Source organism: Populus euphratica, unplaced genomic scaffold (genome assembly GCF_000495115.2).
Source record: "Populus euphratica unplaced genomic scaffold, PopEup_1.0 scaffold11.1, whole genome shotgun sequence".
NCBI lineage: Eukaryota > Viridiplantae > Streptophyta > Magnoliopsida > Malpighiales > Salicaceae > Populus > Populus euphratica.
Genome location: NW_011499878.1, coordinates 309,738 through 331,610, shown reverse-complemented (window position 1 = coordinate 331,610; position 21,873 = coordinate 309,738). Strand labels below are relative to the sequence as shown.

The following is a 21,873-nucleotide window of genomic DNA, read 5'->3' as shown; positions in this document are numbered from 1 at the left end:
AAACCATATCATTTTGTTCTCTCTCTTTTTATATAAAAAAAATAATCTGGTGTCGATCTTGTCAGGTTTAGATTAGGTTTTGCTGCGACAATTGAGTCAATAAAAACATGATCAAGTCAACTGAATTTCATCAGATTAATCACTTATCTAGTTCAACTAAAAACTCAGTGGAGGTCAAGCTCTGAGTAAACCCACAAGACTGAATCAAGTTTAACAATAATATCAAAAACACCAATTGCAAATAGCATTTGAATTTGTTCTATAGAAGCAATCAAAATAGTAATGAGGTAAAAACAAACAGTGTCAGCACATGTTTAAATGCTCCGGGGATATGAAGCAGTGTGCATCCCATGCTCTGTGAAATCAAAATCTATTGACCTGAATAATTCATATGTTATTGGAAAAATGTGTTTTGATAAGAAGAAGATAAATTAGAGCTTCCCTCTTTTATTGGTCTCGAGGCACAAAAAATCCGGTTCAATCCCGGATGAATGTTTATCAAAATTTTAAATCACGTTATGATATCAAAATCAAAATTCAAACTCAATAGAACTAAATTCAAACCCAAAAATATCAGACAGTAGCTTACCATTATTTCAGATGTTGAATCACAGTTCAACCCATTTCATACAAGAAGTTATCGCATTCTGCTTTCTCACAACGTTTAGGTACACTCAAACTTCATACATTATGATACATTTGACATGATACAAACTTGAGATTGGTTTATTGAGATTCCCAATAGTTGACATACCAATCTGTACGATTGCCTTGTTGCATCAATCACTGGTTATGCTTGCAACTTGAAAGGCTCCAGTACAACTTCACTGTTGCCTTTCTCATTCATGTAGTTGGAAAAAAACTCTCTGAACTCAAAGGCTCTATATAGTGGGCGATTGCCCGCTTTAATAAGTTCTCTGGCAGGTTCGACAATGCTGTCACGACTAGGACTGACAAAGAAGGCAGCACTTGTCCTAGCATCCTTTGAATTTGTCACTGCTCGATGTTCGGCACCTTTTACCTTGTTGTTACTGATAATCTATGACAGGAATTAACCAGCATTCTTCAGCTTAATTATACTCAAACATTTCAAGAACTTTACAGTAGCGATGACAAGGATATAAGAAGTATACCTGTAACTGGTACCCAATGTTAATCACAAATGCATTGGGAACAGGCCCAACACCAATCCATTCACCATCCTTGAATACTTGAAGCCCACACACATCACCTTGGAGTAAAATGGTTATGAGATTAGGATCACAATGTTTCGGTAATCCCAGTGTTAAACTTGGATCTGGGCATGGAGGGTAACGATTGACTGACAACAACGAGTTTTCACTTAGTGTACCCCCAAAATACCCAGACTCTAATCCTAAACCTTCACTGATCAGCTCCAATATCCCTGAGGCTAATTTCATCACTTCAGTCGAGTAATTCCCAACAACCTGTCTGTGAAATTATGGAGACATAAACATTAGGAAAGGTTAAACTTAAACTTATGTCTGCTTCGGTAATTGTTTTAGGGAGACTGAAATTTGACAGGTGATACAACATAGCAGTCAGCAGGCATAACGTTTTACCGATATCTGGTTGGCTTCTCGGGCCATTGTTGAATGCATGCATCTAGATCAGGATGACATGGGTGTCTCAGAAAGTCACGCCAGTTGTGAACATCTTCATTTGCATAAGAGTTACTACTTGTGAAAAGTCTGCAGCTTCTATCTGGGTCTTCAGAATAGATGCCTGCCAGATCCTCTGTGGGCATCTCAAAGACTTCATTGAAGACAGTCATCGTATCATTCATCAATTCCTTAGAAACTCCATGGTTAATCACCTGTTTTACAGTGAGAATATAACATTCATCATTATTACTTCATGATATTTTACATAAAATTGAATAAGAGTATTACTTAATAAATTGCTGACCTGGAAAAAACCGAACTCCTGGCTTGCCTTCAAAATTTCCTGGGTAATATTGGCTCGGTTTTGACCTGCTATATCACCGAGATCTATTACTGGAATGGACTCGCATAAGGCAATAGCTACCTTCCCTGGTCGGATTTTTTCTGGGAAAATGTACTTCTTAGGCAAGGATTGAAGGTTACTGCGGCTTGAGAGAAGCTTCTCCATAACTTGGAATTGAAAATTCCTGTGCTAAGAAAAAACTATTTGCTGTACTAGATTTTCAATCCCCGAAGCAAATGTGATTTGTATATAATAATATCTAGCTAGTTGAATACAACTTGAATGTATTATGAAATGGACTTGTAGTTGGAACCTTGCAAGAAACTTGAAGAGAAACAACAGGAATATTACCGAGGATCCTGTCTGATCATCCCAGGAACCGGCTAATCAATGATAGGACGAACATAAATTCCAAAATGTTGTGTTTTTTAATGATATCTTGGAAAGAATGCTATGTGTTAGTTTGATTTCATATTCCTAATAGCCTTCATTATATGTTTATATATTCCTTTCCAAAGCTTTATGTATATAATTGGCGCTTTCGAAATTGCAATAGTTGATGACAAAAATGGATTGCAGAAGAAGAAAGGGTTACCAGTTGACTCTGCACCCGCCCTTTTCACTAAATATTATTTATTTTCCAAGCTCTTCCTTTAAAGCATCTTTAAGAAAATTATACTTCATATATAGCTAACATTGACGCAAATAAGGTTGTGTTTACTTTCAGAAAATAATATTTAATTTTCATCATTAATTTTTCTATTCTTAAAGAGATTTTTCTATGAAGAATAAAGAAAAAATGTTTATTACATATAATTTCTCAAAATAGTGAATAAGTACATTGTTTGGCTTAACTTGAAAATATAAAAAATAATGATCATAAAGCATTAAATCAACCAACTAGGACTCCTATTTTTATAACGGGGAATGTGAAAAACAACTAATTTCATATTTTTCAATTTTCTGAAAAAATAAAGAGTTAGAAAACTTGTGTTTTCGAAAAAAATTAATTTTATTTTTCAATTAGCAAACATGTTTTCTTTTTCCTACAATTTTTTTTTTCTGAAAATGTTTCACAAATAAACACAATCCAAGTGTTACAGCGTTGTCAAGAACAAGAGCAATTGCGGAATAAACTATACTAAAAAGGAACTGGGAAAAATATTAATTAGTTTCCCAAATAAGATTATAAGATATTTGACCGGGTTTGGCCTTGACTGATGCAGCCGTAAACAAATAATAAAGAGATTTGTTACGGGTTAAAATTTATAAATATCAAAAACATTTTATATTTAAAGACTCTTAAAATATTTAATTTTTTTTTTCACTTGTTAAAAGATTGTTACAACTTTTTATGTAAAAAATAAAATTAAAAAAAAACTCTATAATACATAATTAAAAAATAAACTAGAATATATGTATGAAGCAAAGATATATATTTACCTTCTAAAGTTATTTCTTGGATTTTTATTTATCAAATTGATCCATGAATTCTTCAGTTAGACGTTCCACGTCATCATTGATCCTAGCCTTTTGAATATTTGGTCAAAAGCAATCAACCCTTGAACTTATAAAATTTATGATTTTAGTCCCATGAACAATTTGGTCAAGGCAATATAACAGCTCCATCTCCAGGATTTTATCAATTGACCATTACATGATCTTATAAGAACGAAACAAGTACAGTTCTGAAATTAAAAATTTTAATGGATTTTGTATTGTACATATAATACCTAACTATTTAATTGAAATGACTTTCTTAATGTAAGAGATAAAGCGTATATATTCAAGTTCTTGACAAACAAAATACTTCAGCACGTGTTTTACAAATTAATTATTTTAGTTTTTTTTTCTTCAAAGATCGGTGATGGTTACATAAATATATAACACAATGTAAGGATAATATAACCACCAACTATTTTTAATAAAATAATTAATGTTAATTTCCTTAATTATAATAATATTATCAAAGAAATTTCTCAATTTAAAAATTAACGATTTTGGATGAAATATTAATGTATGATTTATATTATTTTTTAATATACTCTCTCGAGTAAATATTTTTTAAATTTAAAATTTTTACAAATCTATATTATATTGCACTATTAATTAGATTTTAATTGAAAAAAAATAAAAATAGTAAGATTTAAACTTATAATCGTTTGGTTACTAAAACTTTAATACCATATTAGAAAATCACTTTAATTTATAAATTTAAATTTTTAAATAAGATTATAAAATATAATTTATATTATTTTTTAATAAATATAACAAGAAAAATGACTCACTTCAAGCTCATCGAATTTCTAATAATAAAAATAGTAGTAATAAAAGATTCAAAATGTTTGCAAGGATTACATAGCCGTAATATTAGCCCGCAATCACATACATGTTTAAGAGGTTAATCCCTTGGACATCACTAATGGAGATGGGTTTGCCTTTTCCATTCCAGAGTAAAATTAGAATTTAGTCTGTAAGCTTTTAAAACTAGGTGCGGAGCAGGGAAATTTGTTTAAGGGAGCCAGGATTAGGAAAAGATTTTTTTAGGGAAGGGGAAAACTTAAGTCTTACTACTTTTAACCCTAAAATCTTAAATTGTTTCAGGAGCTAAAAAAAATTTATTTATTTATTTATTCATTTAATTTTTGCAGTCCTGGCCTTATATGCCTCCCCTGGCTCCCCCTTGCTTAAATCCTATACGGTATTGTAAACATTAGTTATGTGACATGAATCATATATTTTTATTTTTTCATAAAAAAAAATTTATATATACATATGTTTTTTTAACATGTTTTTATAGTCTAAAAAATTTCAGTTCAAATAAATTTTTTAATGAATACATATAATCAAATAAATCAAGAATCATGTGTGCTAATAAATAACTAAATAAATAAATAAATAATTATTAATGATATTTAAAAATAAAACTTGAAAAATCAAGAGATAGATGCAAATCAAGATATTTAATATCAAAAGACGGGATATTTACCCAATCATGTTTGCTAAATTTTTTTATTAAAATATTTTTTATTTAAGTAAATGATAATACAAATAAAGACACAAATTAAATTGATTGAAAAAAATAAAAGGAAAAAAACAATATCATGTAAGACTGTACATATTAAAAATATTATCTAAAAATAAGATTGTTTTATTTTTAAAAATAAAATTCATCCATACAAAAAATAAAAAAATTGATAAATCAAGAAAAAAAATTTTCAAAACTTATAGCACGTCACCCATGTTTAGCTCCTTTTTCATTTCAATCCTTCTTCTTTCAATCCCACCCTTCCATAAGAAATCAAAATCAATTAGTTTTCAATTAGAACTACATTGCTAAAAAAAGAAGTTTGAGGAGCAAATTAAAAAAATAAGAGAAATATATACACATGAAAAACCCACACCTTTTAGATTTATACATAATATTATCAAGTGAGAAAAACAGTGTATCTATGAAGGGACGAAATTTTAGCCTGCCATAAACCTCAAGGACTACTTTTAAGTTTTGGCAGAACTTACAAATTATTTTGTTGAACTAATTAGCAAAATTGTCTTCTGTTCCGGAGGTGTTGATGTATTAAACAATAAACGCGAACTGGTCAAAGCCCAAAGAACATGGACACGGCCCATACAAAGAAGAGGTAAGTAAAGATAGCAATGGGCCACACCTAGCTGTTAGACAATGTAAAACAAAAAAAATTGGTCACAGCTGTTCTTTAAATTATTTTAAAAAAAATCTTAAATTGATATATTTAGATTTTTTTAATCATTTTAATATATTAATATAAAAAATAATATTTTAATATATTTTCAATTCAAAATTTTTTTTATAAAACATCCTCTACTACGTTATCAAACACATAAAGCCATGTTCAATCCCATTTTTCCTGGTCATTTTGTTGACAATTAACAATTAAATATCAAATATATTAAATTAGACTGGCTAACTAGGGTGAAGCTGAAAATTCAATATTCAATATTGACCTAACTAAGATTTTATGTTGAACTGAAAAGAAAATTGATATAATTCATATGTTATTGGAAAATTATGTTTTGATAAGAAGAAAATAAATTAGAGCTTCCCTCTTTTATGGGTCTCGCGGCACAAAAAATCTGGATCAATCCTGGATGAATGTTTATCAAAATTTTAAATCACATTATGATATCAAATCAAACGTCAAACTCAATAGGACTAAATCTAAATCGAAAGATATTAGACAGTAACTTAACATGATTACAGGTGTTGAATCACAGTTCAACCCATTTCATACAGGAAATCATCGCATGCTGCTCTCTCACAACCTTTAGACACACACAAACTTCATATAATATGATCCATTTGACATGATACAAACTTGAGATTGGTTTATTGAGATTCACAGTATTTGACATACCAATCTGTACGATTGCCTTGTTGCATCAATCACAGGTTATGCTTGCAACTTGAAAGGCTCCAGTACAACTTCAACGTTGCCTTTCTCGTTCATGTAGTTCGAAAAAAACTCTGTGAACTCAAAGGCTCTATATAGTGGGCGACTGTCCTCTTTAATAAGTTCCCTGGCAGGTTCGACAATGCTGTCACCACTAGGACTGACAAAGAAGGCTGCACTTGTCCTAGCATCCTTCGAATTTGTCACTGCTCGATGTTCGGCACCTTTTAGCTTGTTGTTACTGATAATCTATGACAGGAATTAACCAGCATTCTTCAGCTTAATTATACCCCAAACATTTCAAGAACTTTACAGTAGCGAGGACAAGGATATAAGAAGTATACCTGTAACTGGTACCCAATGTTAATCACAAATGCGTTGGGAACAGGCCCAACACCAATCCATTCACCATCCTTGAAGACTTGAAGCCCACACACATCACCTTGGAGTAAAATGGTTATGAGATTAGGATCACAATGTTTCGGTAATCCCAGTGTTAAACTTGGATCTGGGCATGGAGGGTAACGATTGACTGACAAAAATGCATTTTCACTTAGTTTACCACCAAAATACCCAGACTCTAATCCTAACCTTCACTGATCAGCTCCAATATCCCTGAGGCTAATTTCATCACTTCAGTCGAGTAATTCCCAACAACCTGTCTGTGAAATTATAGAGACATAAGCATTAGGAAAGGTTAAACTTCAACTTATTTCTGCTTCGGTAATTGTTTTAGGAAGACTGAAATCTGACAGGTGATACACCATAGCAGTAAGCGGGCATAACGTTTTACCGATATCTGGTTGGCTTCTCGGGCCATTGCTGAATGCATGCATCTAGATCAGGATGACAAGGGTGTCTCAGAAAGTCACGCCAGTTGTGAACATCTTCATTTGCATAAGAGTTACTACTTGTGAAAAGTCTGCAGCTTCTATCTGGGTCTTCAGAATAGATGCCCGCCAGATCCTCTGCAGGCATCTCAAAGACTTCATTGAAGACAGTCATTGTATCATTCATCAATGCCTTAGAAACTCCATGGTTGATCACCTGTTTTACAGTGAGAATATAACATTCATTATTCATGGCTTGATTAACGTCTTAAAGCTATGATATTTTATAACAATTGAGTAGGATTATTGCTTAATAAAGAGCGGACCTGGAAAAAACCGAACTCCTGGCTTGCCTTCAAAATTTCCTGGGTAATATTGGCTCGGTTTTGACTTGCTATATCACCGAGATCTATTACTGGAATGGACTCGCATAGGGCAATAGCTAACTTCCCAGGTCGGATTTCTTCTGGGAAAATATACTTCTCAGACAAGGATTGAAGGTTACAGCGGCTTGAGACGAGGATATCCATAACTCGGAATGTGAAAATTCCCGCTTTAAGACAAAACTATTTGTTGTATTAGATTTCAAACCCCCGAAGCAAATGTGACTTGTAAAATGGCTAGCTAGGTGAATAGAGCTTGAATGTAGCATGAAATGGACTTCTGGTTGGAATCTTGCAAGAAACTTGAAGAAAAACAACCGGAATGTCACCAAGGTTCTGTCTCAGTCCAGGAACAGGCTAATCATGACAGGTCAAACAAAAATTCCAAAATGTGTGTGTTTTTAATGATATCTTGGAAATTAAGAATGCTGTGTGTTAGTTTGGTTTCATATTCCCAATAACCTTCATTATATGTTTATATATGCCTTTTCAAATCTGTATATCTTTAATTGGCGTTTTCGTCATTGCGATAGTTGATGACAAAAATGTATTGCAGAAGAAAAGAGGGCTGCCAGTTGACTCTTGTTGGGGGTCCCGGATCCATGTGAATGGGACCACCACACCACTTATAAAGGAAACAAAAGAGTTCGTTCTGATATAAGATGGCTGACTGTCTCTTAATTAGTGTCGGCAGCAGCAAAAACAAAAGAGAATTCCAGAGTGAAAAAATCAGCTTCAGTATAGTCTCTGTTTTATCTCTTGTTTCTACCTTATTTATGGTTGCATCGAGCTAAAACATTCAAAACAGGTTCAAGTTATATAGCTCTTTATTTTATATCGTTAAATTAAAAATTAAAAATGTCTAAGTTAATCATTTTATCCTAAAACAGGATTATAAATTTGTGAGAATTTCTAGATGTTTTTCATATTTAAAGAATAGATTATTCTTAATAATTTATATATTATATCTCTTCGTTTGAATTAGGATAGAACATTTCATAATCCTATTATTTGTTATTTTAAAAGTTTTTAGATTAATGTTTTAGGTAAAATATTATATGTTTTTTCTTGTATTGAGTTTTTATATAAAAAATTTGATGTTAATTTGTGGTGTTTAGTTGCTTAACTTTAAAATATTAAAAGGAATGATCATAAGATACGGGCAAACAATATAATGGAGAATTTTAAAAACAACTGATTTGGTTTTTTTCAATTTTCTAAAGAAATGAAGAGTTAGAAGCACAAATTCTCAACAATTTAAAGAAACAATTTCTATTCTCAATTAATAAAACTATTGTTCTTAGTTTTCTATTTCCCACAATCTTTTTTTCTGAAAAGTGGAAAACACAACCGAAGTGTCATGTCTATAGCATTGTCAAGAACAAGAGCAATTGTGTAATAAACTATAATAAAAGGAACAGGGAACATGTAGCTTGCTTCAGGAGTACTTGTCAAATTGGAGTAGAGCGTGTGGAATCAATTACAAAGCTTGCCGATGGAATCTGGCATTACAAATGGCAGTATAATTAAGAAACCCTAGTTGGCATGAAAGAAATATAATCAAATCCTCGATCATGGCTGATATTATTGAACCCTCACTCATCCATGAAAGATCGATATTGTTTTGACTTTCGGCTAAACTCCCCTGAAATGAAGGCCCAGATGGCCTAGCACTGGAGTTCAGTAATTGTCTTTTACTGCCACATCTTTTTATCCCTGGTCTCGAACCAGCTTTGAGCCATATTTTAATTTGTTCGACTAGAATTTTGAAGCTTGAAAGATGGTGGGGATGCTTGCTAGATTGAAATAATTTCTTGCTTGTATTTTGTAAATGATGGGGAAGGGAGGAGAATGGATGGGAAGGCAAGGGATTTACTTGTTGATATAGTTTGAGCCTTACCTTTGATTTTTCTTCAAACTGATGGCTCGCAGCACTTTTTTTCTTTTCTTTTCTTCAAAGATCGGTGATGGATACGTAAATATATAATTTAGTGTAATGATTATATATCCAATAGCTATTTTTAATAAAATAATTGATTTTATTTTCTCTGTAATGGGGAGGATGAGTGTTTCATTGTGTAGCTCCAAGTTCATCCAAGATTTCTAGTAATAATAAGAACCATAACAAAGATAAAAATAGTAAAAAATTTGGAGTAAGATTGTTTTTATGTTCCAAAATTATTTTTAAAAAAATTGAATTTTTTTATTTTTTTTGAATAAATTTTTTAACATTTTCAAATTATTTTAATATGATCATTTAAAAAATAAATTTTAAAAAATAAAAAATATTATTTTAATATATTTTTTAAGTAAAAATACTTTTAAAAATAATTAGTATTAAAATATCAAACAGATTCTTAATATAATTGCAAGGATTTTAAACCCATATTATTTACTCGAAATTAAAAATACTTTTAAAAATAATTAGTATTACAATATTAAACGGATTCTTAATATGATTGCAAGGATTTTAAACCTATAATATTTAATAGAGGTGACAAGAAGTTAATAACTTGGATAGCACTAATTTGGATAGGTTTGAAGGTACTAAAGTTTTACCAACAATAAATCATATTGGGATTAAGAACTGTTTGTCTACACAATTAAAAAATAATTTTTGAAGTATTTTTTATTTTATGATAATTTTTACATATCCAACCATAATTTAAATCACAGTTGGCTAAAATTAAATAGAGGTGCGGCCAAAACTTGCACATTATTTTGTTGAATTAATTTGCAAAATTTTGTTCTGCTCCAGTGGTGCTGAGGTATTAAACGATAATCGTGAGCTGGTAGAAGCCCAGTGAACATGGACACGGCCCATACAAAGAAGAGATGAAGATAGAGGGGGCTGACCTAGTTGTTGGGCAGGAAAAAAAGAAACTTGCCCCCCCCCCAAAAAAAAAAAAAAAACAAAACTTCTACTGGTCAAATTGTTGACAATTGATGATCAAAATATCAAAAATATTAAGGGTAAATTTTTTTCTGAAAAATTATCATCACTTCAGTCGAGTAATTCCCAACAACCTGTCTGTGAAATTATAGAGACATAAGCATTAGGAAAGGTTAAACTTCAACTTATTTCTGCTTCGGTAATTGTTTTAGGAAGACTGAAATCTGACAGGTGATACACCATAGCAGTAAGCGGGCATAACGTTTTACCGATATCTGGTTGGCTTCTCGGGCCATTGCTGAATGCATGCATCTAGATCAGGATGACAAGGGTGTCTCAGAAAGTCACGCCAGTTGTGAACATCTTCATTTGCATAAGAGTTACTACTTGTGAAAAGTCTGCAGCTTCTATCTGGGTCTTCAGAATAGATGCCCGCCAGATCCTCTGCAGGCATCTCAAAGACTTCATTGAAGACAGTCATTGTATCATTCATCAATGCCTTAGAAACTCCATGGTTGATCACCTGTTTTACAGTGAGAATATAACATTCATTATTCATGGCTTGATTAACGTCTTAAAGCTATGATATTTTATAACAATTGAGTAGGATTATTGCTTAATAAAGAGCGGACCTGGAAAAAACCGAACTCCTGGCTTGCCTTGAAAATTTCCTGAGCAATATTGGCTCGGTTTTGACTTGCTATATCACCGAGATCTATTACTGGAATGGACTCGCATAGGGCAATAGCTAACTTCCCAGGTCGGATTTCTTCTGGGAAAATATACTTCTCAGACAAGGATTGAAGGTTACAGCGGCTTGAGACGAGGATATCCATAACTCGGAATGTGAAAATTCCCGCTTTAAGACAAAACTATTTGTTGTATTAGATTTCAAACCCCCGAAGCAAATGTGACTTGTAAAATGGCTAGCTAGGTGAATAGAGCTTGAATGTAGCATGAAATGGACTTCTGGTTGGAATCTTGCAAGAAACTTGAAGAAAAACAACCGGAATGTCACCAAGGTTCTGTCTCAGTCCAGGAACAGGCTAATCATGACAGGTCAAACAAAAATTCCAAAATGTGTGTGTTTTTAATGATATCTTGGAAATTAAGAATGCTGTGTGTTAGTTTGGTTTCATATTCCCAATAACCTTCATTATATGTTTATATATGCCTTTTCAAATCTGTATATCTTTAATTGGCGTTTTCGTCATTGCGATAGTTGATGACAAAAATGTATTGCAGAAGAAAAGAGGGCTGCCAGTTGACTCTTGTTGGGGGTCCCGGATCCATGTGAATGGGACCACCACACCACTTATAAAGGAAACAAAAGAGTTCGTTCTGATATAAGATGGCTGACTGTCTCTTAATTAGTGTCGGCAGCAGCAAAAACAAAAGAGAATTCCAGAGTGAAAAAATCAGCTTCAGTATAGTCTCTGTTTTATCTCTTGTTTCTACCTTATTTATGGTTGCATCGAGCTAAAACATTGAAAACAGGTTCAAGTTATATAGCTCTTTATTTTATATAGTTAAATTAAAAATTAAAAATGTCTAAGTTAATCATTTCATCCTAAAACAGGATGATAAATTTGTGAGAATTTCTAGATGTTTTTCATATTTAAAGAATAGATTATTCTTAATAATTTATATATTATATCTCTTCGTTTGAATTAGGATAGAACATTTCATAATCCTATTATTTGTTATTTTAAAAGTTTTTAGATTAATGTTTTAGGTAAAATATTATATGTTTTTTCTTGTATTGAGTTTTTATATAAAAAATTTGATGTTAATTTGTGGTGTTTAGTTGCTTAACTTTAAAATATTAAAAGGAATGATCATAAGATACGAGCAAACAATATAATGGAGAATTTTAAAAACAACTGATTTGGTTTTTTTCGATTTTCTAAAGAAATGAACAGTTAGAAGCACAAATTCTCAACAATTTAAAGAAACAATTTCTATTCTCAATTAATAAAACTATTGTTCGTAGTTTTCTATTTCCCACAATCTTTTTTTCTGAAAAGTGGAAAACACAACCTAAGTGTCATGTCTATAGCATTGTCAAGAACAAGAGCAATTGTGTAATAAACTATAATAAAAGGAACAGGGAACATGTAGCTTGCTTCAGGAGTACTTGTCAAATTGGAGTAGAGCGTGTGGAATCAATTACAAAGCTTGCCGATGGAATCTGGCATTACAAATGGCAGTATAATTAAGAAACCCTAGTTGGCATGAAAGAAATATAATCAAATCCTCGATCATGGCTGATATTATTGAACCCTCACTCATCCATGAAAGATCGATATTGTTTTGACTTTCGGCTAAACTCCCCTGAAATGAAGGCCCAGATGGCCTAGCACTGGAGTTCAGTAATTGTCTTTTACTGCCACATCTTTTTATCCCTGGTCTCGAACCAGCTTTGAGCCATATTTTAATTTGTTCGACTAGAATTTTGAAGCTTGAAAGATGGTGGGGATGCTTGCTAGATTGAAATAATTTCTTGCTTGTATTTTGTAAATGATGGGGAAGGGAGGAGAATGGATGGGAAGGCAAGGGATTTACTTGTTGATATAGTTTGAGCCTTACCTTTGATTTTTCTTCAAACTGATGGCTCGCAGCACTTTTTTTCTTTTCTTTTCTTCAAAGATCGGTGATGGATACGTAAATATATAATTTAGTGTAATGATTATATATCCAATAGCTATTTTTAATAAAATAATTGATTTTATTTTCTCTGTAATGGGGAGGATGAGTGTTTCATTGTGTAGCTCCAAGTTCATCCAAGATTTCTAGTAATAATAAGAACCATAACAAAGATAAAAATAGTAAAAAATTTGGAGTAAGATTGTTTTTATGTTCCAAAATTATTTTTAAAAAAATTGAATTTTTTTATTTTTTTTGAATAAATTTTTTAACATTTTCAAATTATTTTAATATGATCATTTAAAAAATAAATTTTAAAAAATAAAAAATATTATTTTAATATATTTTTTAAGTAAAAATACTTTTAAAAATAATTAGTATTAAAATATCAAACAGATTCTTAATATAATTGCAAGGATTTTAAACCCATATTATTTACTCGAAATAAGTTAATAACTTGGATAGCACTAATTTGGATAGATTTGAAGGTACTAAAGTTTTACCAACAATAAATCATATTGGGATTAAGAACTGTTTGTTTATACAATTAAAAAATATTTTTGATGTATTTTTTATTTTATGATAATTTTTACATATCCAACCATAATTTAAATCACAGTTGGCTAAAATTAAATAGAGGTGCGGCCAAAACTTGCACATGATTTTGTTGAATTAATTTGCAAAATTTTGTTCTGCTCCAGTGGTGCTGATGTATTAAACGATAATCGTGAGCTGGTCCAAGCCCAGTGAACATGGACACGGCCCATACAAAGAAGAGATGAAGATAGAAATGGGCCTGACCTAGTTGCTGGGTAGGAAAAAAAGAAACTTGCCCCCCCCCCCCCCCCCCCCAAAAAAAAAAAAAGAAAAAAAAAACCCTTGACTGCCAAATTGTTGACAATTGATGATTAAAATATCAAAAATATTAAGGGTAATTTTTTTTTCTGAAAAAATATTTTTTATATTTATTTTTATTAAAAAAATTAGTTAATGGAAAACACTTTAAAAAAAAATAAACTTAGTTTTTAAAAAAGTATTTCCCTTTTATTTTGGAAGAAAATCACTTTTCAAAGTTGTAAAAAATTTAAAAATATCATATTATTTGCTGATTATATCAAATTTGATTCTCAAACTTTCGATTGATATATATATTTTATTTTGAATATTTGTTTTTTAATTTCATCCCTAGAATTTAATTTTTATATAACTTTGATTCTCTTTTTCATAATTGTTATTTTATTTTTTCTTATCATTTTTTAATTGAAATTTCTTATCTATCAAATTTAGTCATCATTCTTTTGATTGTTACTTATTTTATTTGAAATAATTTATGAAATGTTAATTATTATTATTTTAATTTCTTCATCTTTTAATTTTTTTATTGTTTAGATTTGATCTCTATTATTTTGATTATTATTTATTTTATTTGAGATAATTTATGATATTATATATTTTTTTAATTTTATTCTCTTTCAACTTTTTAATTTGTAAGATTTATTTCTCATTATTTTAATAAACTTGAAAAAAATTAAATATTAATAAGCAATGTTTCGACTTATTTTTCATGACATAACCAAAAATTAGAAAATATTTTCCAATTTATTTTTCATTACACTACCAAACATCAAAAAAATGCTTTATTTTCTTGAAATTTACTTTACAAAAAAATTATTTTCTAGCAAATAAACAGGTCTAACTTAGAATTAGCCAGTTGGGAGTTGGGCATAAAACTGGAATTTAACCATTCAAATATCAATTTTAACTACATATCAAATCAAATTAAAAATAATATCAATTAAATTTATTTGGATTTTTAATAATATTAACTCGGTCTAACCTAGTTTAAATTAAACCAGATGAACTTCAAGTTTTTGTTTGTTTTGACTAATATGAATGATTTGGATTAACCTGGTGATGTACAAATTGACCCCGTCCGAAGGCGAGCCAACAACTATACAAGAGGTATAATTCAAGGGAACAATAAAGCTCATTTTGATTGATCATTTCTCTGTATCCTAACAGATAGCAGGGATGGAGGCATTGTTAGCATGGTTTTAAATCACGATTCAGGGATCATGTTACGACAACTCAAGTCCCGAGCCAAACTGAAGCTCAGCAAATGCTTCTTAACACTGCGACTGTTACAAGTGATGCAGCCGCTGGGAGTCCAATGCTCCAAACTAAATTTCCTGCACGCTATGCCCGCCGTCATTGCCTATTGCATACCATATGAATGATCTAAAAGAATAGCTCAGTTGTTTAAATTTGGGAATTTTGATTTAGAAATTATATGTTCCAACTCCTTTATCTTGAAGATCTTGTAGGCCTTTTACCGAGTGAAAAGGGGAGCAAAAGACATCTATAAACTCTGGTTTTTCGCTAAAAAAGTCTTGCTTTGCTGTTAAGGTATGTCCTAAAACTTTAGAAAGTTGAGGAAAAGGGAACAAAAGAAATGCTGTTTCCCAAGAAAAATGAGAAATAAAACAGCAGGGGTCCAATATCATGAAGCAAGTATATAGCATGTTGGGTCCAATTCATTTCTTTAATATAAACTGCTGGTGGGAAGCATGATGGCAGCTTTACCACTCTCTCTTAACTTTAAACATGGACATGCTTGTGTTCATCTCAAGTTTATCCTTTTCATTCAATGAGATATCATTGTGGTTTACCTGGTGAATCTGTGGCGCACGTTTTAACCTTTGTGTAGGAGTGTTTTCCATTAAGCTTTCTCCCATCTCTCTCCCCTATTTTCTCTTTATTCTAATTGAAGAATTTCTTTTTATGGAAGAAGCTAAACCCATCAGTCAACCTCCCCTTTTGTCTCTCTACTTGTAGAATCCAGCACTTTGAATTGAAACCCATTTTCCTATGGCACCAGGACATAGACAATACTACATTCATGCCTTCAGAAACCAGCAGAATCTTATCTATCAACAACCTTCCCCTACTTCAGACCATGCTTTCCCTCTATTAGCTATTGCTGTGTTGAGCATCATGGGCACAGCTTTCTTGCTAGTTGGTTACTACGTCTTTGTGAACAAATGTTGCTCCAACCGGAACCAATTTAGTCTTCTAAGGTGGTTCACTGTTTGGAGAGCTAGACGTAACGAGGATTCGTTTATAGCCCTCTCTCCAACCATGTGGAATCGTGGGCTGGACGAGTCAGTAATTCGCGAGATACCAACATTTCAGTACAGGAGAGAAGAAGGTCGGGAGAGGAGCAGCTGTGGCTGTGTTGTCTGTTTGAATGAGTTCCAAGAACAAGACATGCTTCGAGTTCTTCCAAACTGTAGCCATGCATTTCACCTGGATTGCATTGACATATGGTTTCAAAGCAATGCTAATTGTCCACTTTGCAGAACAAGCATTTCAGGCTCTGGTACTAAGTATCCAGTTGACCGCATAATTGCTCCTAGCTCATCACCTCAAGGCTCGCAGCCATACACCGATAGTCTTATGGGAAGTGATGAAGATTATGTGGTGATCGAACTGGGTGGAGAAGATGATGGAGCTTTGTTACCTCCTAGGCAACATGAAAGAAACACTTCAAGAGAAGCTCAGATGAGAATCAGAAGTCGATCGCCAATGAAGATGGAGCAGAAGCTTGGAAAGTTGAAAACAAGGAAGCAACACCATGTCTCAATTATGGGTGATGAATGCATTGATGTAAGGGGGAAAGATGATCAGTTTTCCATCCAACCGTTGAGGAGATCTTTCTCACTGGATTCTGCAGTGGATCGACAGCTTTACTCAAGTGTTCAAGCAATCATTCATCAAAATATCCATCATAGGGAAATTAGCAATACCGAGGAAAGTAGTAACAGAGTACTTAGGTCAGTTTTTCCATTTGTTCATGTCCGAGGATCCAGAAAAGCAGTACGTCCGGTTGAATTTGAGATATAATGCAAGAAGACTTAATCTGAAATCTTGTCTTTATGTCCTGTTTGATATTTCATTTTTTTCGAAGGGTTTGCTGGTGTTTTTCATATGATGGAATAGTTACAAATGAGGAACTGATAAAAATCTAGGGTGGTTTCGGATTCATATCTTGAATAGAATGAACGGTATACACGGACTCCTACTGAGATGCAAGCATGCTTATGAGAATCATTGCTTAAACCACTTAGGGTGGACGCCTCTTTTTTTCTGTTTTGAGTTCCTTTTTATTTTATGAATAGAAATGATTGTTTTAACACCTCTTTATCCAGAGACTGTGTGAGACAAAGACGGGGGGAGGGGGGAGGGGGCAGAGTGGACGGGGTAAGCTATTATGTAAGTCATGGCAAGGGGACCGGAATAATGAGCAACTATGAGTGCAAACCTCAAAAGGGACCTCCTCTGCGAATGATCACCAACCTCTTTTGTCTTGTAGTAATTATACTGGTGTTGGTAATGCGCAGAGGAGATTATTCTGCCCAGGTTCCATAATGGTTTTAAGATACGGATTTGAGTGAAGGTCTGCCATCTGTTTCCAGATGTCAAAAAGCAGCTGGAGAGTTTCACTAAGAGTATCCCAGATATCAGTTGAAATAAAATTCTCATTATTTTTTATTATTTGTAAGGAATAATTTATTTGGAGCTAATACATATTTTGAAAGATCTGAATAATTTCTCCTCTTTTTTTTTTAATTACAAAAATTAAGAAGAGTGACTAACAGCTAACTCATGATAAGTTACATGAGTGCAAACTACATGCTTAGAAACAATGCCAATGTGAGTCCTAGGGATGGTCGAACGGTTAAATTTAGGATTTCCACTTCAAAGTACGATGTTTAAATCGTGGGAAGGATGGATGAAATTTAGGAGTGATGTAAGGCTACCCCCACCTGTGCAGCTCAAGGTTCATTGGGCCTCATCTTTAACCCCCTCACCACCCACACGAAAAAAAAAATTATGAAGAGGATAGAAGAAGGAAAAACAAAGAAGTAAGCAAAATATCACATACGAAGATTTTCCAAGAGGAAAATTTTAGCCTGTCGTAGCTAAACATAATGCCCTCAGTCTCAGTTGCAAACCCTGCCCTGCAAGTATCATTCCATGTGTTCCTGCCTCAGCAAATCTGCATAAACATAACAATGTAGCGCAGACACTATAACAAAACAATATCACAAATTCAGTGAATCATAGCCAGATGAAACTCCAGTGGGACACCTATGACGAGTCTACAGTTATAGTTTCTCATCCTCAAAATGGTTTTTAGGGTCCTGTTGATTACGAAGAAACAGGTTGAATTTCAAAGTCACCAAAACTGAATGTTTAGAAGCACGTGTAATATAATCATAATATGTGAAGTAAAAGTTGAGAGGAATGGTGACATTGCATGGAAAGCATGATTGAGCCTTCTTTATCAAGTTTTCCATGAACATGGATTTATTCACAGACAACTCTAAAGTCGGAATACAGATTAAGATGAATGTACAAGTTCCTTTGAAAAGAAAATTAGTAGTTAAAAGACACAGAATACAGTAATTTTAGTCTTTATCAGGCATACACAATCAAAGAAAAGGCACACATCCCCAAAACCATTTTTCACATCGAAACTGTGTTTGAGTTGCTTAAAGAACTTCAACTCTATAAGTACATATGAAAAGAAAAGGCACCACAGATAGCAATAAATTACCATATCTACTTACAGAGAAAAGCTAAGTGGAAAAAAAAACACCCTGATAGAAAGAGAGAAGCTAACCAAACAAAGAAACGTAACTCAGAGCTGGATGTTTATCGGACGACATCATGCTTTTTCGATACTGGTTGAGAGGAATGCCAAGCTGTAAGTTTCTTCCAGAGGGGCTACTGGGAGGCATCTATTGGTCGTGAGCTCATGTTGCCTTGGTCTATGACTTTCCCAGGCATCTATTGCTCGACACTGGAATTAAATGGCAAGGCTATAGCTGCAAAATCCAAGAAAGATTTTTTAGAAACTACAAAATTCTAATTTGAGATCGTAACATAAAACCATTCAACTTAGACACCAAATTCCATGTCATTAGCTAGCTTCCTTGATGAATGAATGTGGGCATATAGACAAGGCATGCTTAATAGCATCAGAATTATTAACTTCAATTACCATGATAAGCAGCAACACAATCCACTGTTCCAGAGCCTTCATAAAAATGTGAAATTATACCACTATAAACCTTATCTTCAAATGGCATGGGCATATCCAAACATGATGCTAAAATATCTTTTTTTATCTATCTATATATAAAAATAATTTATTTGCTCGCTCATGTAAAGGTTGAGTTAATGAAGTATGTTATAATTTGGCTTATTGAAGCCCTTTGAGAAGTGCCAAAGGTGGAGAGCCAAAGGTCCAGATGATGAAGAAATATTGAGTAAGTGCATGCATTCTTGCATATTCACATGCTCGACCCAACATATATGATTTTCCATTGATAAAGGCTTCATGAAGAGGAAGACAGCATCAAAGGACTCATTTTAATCAGAATAACAGATTTGGAATAGCAACACAATAATGATTTTTTTTAATGAATCAAAGCAATGCGGCTGCAATAAAACCAGAAACCACGAACCAGGAACTAAGGGAATGTTCGTATCAATTACCATGATAAGCAACAGCACAAACTACTGTTCCAGAGCATTTATAAAAAGAAAAGTATAATTATACTAGCATAACCCACAAATGGCATGAAGATATTCAAACATGACACATGATGCTAAAGCCTTTTTTTATCTACTTATAAATTAAAAGAGTTATTTATTTTCTCGCTTATGTAAAAGTTGAGTTAAGAATATGTTCTAATTTGGTTTGTTGAAACCCTTTAAGGTACCAAGCGTGATGGCCGAGAGCCAAAGGTCCAGATGAAGAAGAAATATTGAGTTTGTGTTTGCATTCTTGCATATTCACCTGCTCGACCTGACTGACATATATGATTTTCCGTTGATAAAATGAAGAGGAAGACGGCATCAAAGCACTCATTTTAATCAGCATAACAGATTTGGAATAGCAAATAATGATTGCTTAATGAATCAATAGCCATGTGCCTGAAATAAAACCAGAAACCACGAACCAGGAACTGAGGATATGCCCTTACCTTCCCCTGGCACCAAATGCTTTTGAGAGATTCTGACATGCGTCAATTGAATCTGTATGATAGCAACTGCAAAAATCCGTGCAGCTCACTGTAGTCTGTCCAATTCCAAATATCCAGCCCCAAAATTGTTCTAGAAATATCCAATTCCGAAATGTTTGGGACCAAAGCTTTCTTTCAGCACTTCAGCTTTCTTTCAGCACTTCAGCAGCACTCTCCAAGTGAGGAATATCCCAAGTCACCTTACATGTCAACAAAAGTAACCACCCGATTATAGCAGAAGAACTTTCTTCTGCGTGCTGTTCTTGTAAGAGCTTCTCGAGCATAGACAGGGTTCTCCTTAGCAATGAAATTGCCGTTTCAAACCTGTCCCTAGTCTCATATTGCATCGCTATCTCTGAGTATGCCCCCGCCACTTCAGCTGCAGCAGCCGTTTCTTTCTTGTCAAGACTTCCACAAGCAATCTCCAGACACCTCTTCGCATCTGCAAACTTCTCTAGATTACATGGTGCCTTTGCCATAGAGATAAACACTAATGCTTGAGTCCAGCTATCTTTCTCTGTCTGCTGGACAACACCCTTCAAGGTATTAATAGCCTCGTCATACTTGCCCAAACATATTAGCAGCATTAATCTCTCCATGAAGCAATTCAGAACTAAGACCCCAATTCATCAAAACCTTCCGTGAAAGTGCATTCTGCTCCCCAATGCCTTGACATGTTTCTCCAACCCACTATAGATGACCCCAAGAAGCTTCCTATCATGTGCAAACTCCTTGGAATTATTCCCAAGTTCACTCCTATGTATCTCCAACACCTTCAAACCAAACGGCAATGCCTCCTTGAAATTCAGAACTGCAACATAAGCCGCTGCCAGTTCCCCATATCCACACCCAATTCTTTACTTCCTTTCTCCATAGCATTTCCTTTATCTCTAAACACTTCTTAAAATTATATATAGCCTCCTCTCTCCTCCCCATCGCAGTCTTCACATTAGCTAACTCAAGCAGCACAGCGTGCAACACCGGCCAAATATCCTCAACATTAACAGTCCCCTCTCCTCTAGCCTCCCCAGCATCATATTAGCTCTATTGAAACACCCTAAACTATCATTAAACCTTTTTAAACTACAAATAACAGAACCTTAGGCTTATCTTATCATCGCCACTATCGAGAACTTTCAAAGCTCTGTAGCAAAAGATAAAGCCTTTTCAGGGTTCTCGCCTTGTTGGTCAAGTTAAAGTCCAGCTTTCAGTAAAGCCAAACCAAGTTCTCTCTCATCAAAACAAGCCTCCATGTTTTCAAAAGCTTTGAGCATGTCCTCAATTGTCACTACAGACTCAAAAGCCTCTTCAAGTTGAGATCTTTCCATGATTTTCTTCTGCCTAGAGGAGATTTGAGGTGTTCCAACAAGGGTGCCAATGTTTCGAGATGGGTTTGCTTGGAATTGGCGGGGCTTGACTGTAAGGCCATTGGATTTGGTGCAGGATTTTGAGATAATGGGTAGGTGAATGAAGTGAGGAGGCAGAGGAAGGTGTATTTGTGCGGTCAGATGATATGTAGTTTCTGGACAGAAGAGGGGTTACTGTTTTGGTTTTTTGGCGAGTAAAATGAGAGAGAAGTGAGATCAAAGCTCTTTTCATGGTGGGATTTCTGTTAAAGTTTGCTCCTTT

The 21,873-nt window shown here is 33.5% G+C and overlaps 3 protein-coding genes and 2 pseudogenes across 3 annotated transcripts; 1 reads left to right on the top strand and 4 right to left on the bottom strand.

Annotated features, from left to right (window-relative positions):
- Positions 1-524: 524 nt before the first annotated feature.
- LOC105128704 (2'-deoxymugineic-acid 2'-dioxygenase-like) lies at positions 525-2,428 on the bottom strand. Its single transcript, XM_011030491.1, has 4 exons — positions 1,930-2,428; positions 1,584-1,837; positions 1,134-1,452; positions 525-1,039 (listed from the first exon to the last, which is right to left on the bottom strand). The coding sequence occupies exons 1-4, from the start codon at positions 2,131-2,133 to the stop codon at positions 791-793; spliced, it is 1,026 nt and encodes a 341-aa protein (XP_011028793.1). The 5' UTR covers positions 2,134-2,428; the 3' UTR covers positions 525-790.
- Positions 2,429-6,283: 3,855 nt separating this feature from the next.
- Positions 6,284-8,069, bottom strand: LOC105128705 (hyoscyamine 6-dioxygenase-like; annotated as a pseudogene).
- Positions 8,070-10,611: 2,542 nt separating this feature from the next.
- On the bottom strand, positions 10,612-11,651 carry LOC105128916 (hyoscyamine 6-dioxygenase-like; the record flags this gene model as incomplete). The annotated part of the gene is made up of 3 exons (XM_011030772.1): positions 11,137-11,651; positions 10,774-11,027; positions 10,612-10,642 (listed from the first exon to the last, which is right to left on the bottom strand). Coding segments are annotated over exons 1-3 (489 nt in total), but the record flags the coding sequence as incomplete, so codon positions are not given.
- A 3,881-nt stretch (positions 11,652-15,532) lies between these two features.
- LOC105128701 (RING-H2 finger protein ATL16-like) lies at positions 15,533-17,589 on the top strand. Its single transcript, XM_011030487.1, has one exon. The coding sequence runs from the start codon at positions 16,019-16,021 to the stop codon at positions 17,051-17,053; it is 1,035 nt and encodes a 344-aa protein (XP_011028789.1). The 5' UTR covers positions 15,533-16,018; the 3' UTR covers positions 17,054-17,589.
- A 91-nt stretch (positions 17,590-17,680) lies between these two features.
- Positions 17,681-21,537, bottom strand: LOC105128702 (uncharacterized; annotated as a pseudogene).
- Positions 21,538-21,873: the final 336 nt, after the last annotated feature.

Coding starts and splice junctions, on each gene's coding strand:
- LOC105128704 (XM_011030491.1), bottom strand. CDS start 2,133: ATGGAGAAGCTTCTCTCAAGCCGCAGTAACCTTCAATCCTTGCCTAAG. Junction 1,838..1,929: donor AGGAGTTCGGTTTTTTCCAG/GTCAGCAATTTA, acceptor ACTGTAAAACAG/GTGATTAACCATGGAGTTTC. Junction 1,453..1,583: donor GAGAAGCCAACCAGATATCG/GTAAAACGTTAT, acceptor ATAATTTCACAG/ACAGGTTGTTGGGAATTACT.
- LOC105128701 (XM_011030487.1), top strand. CDS start 16,019: ATGGCACCAGGACATAGACAATACTACATTCATGCCTTCAGAAACCAG.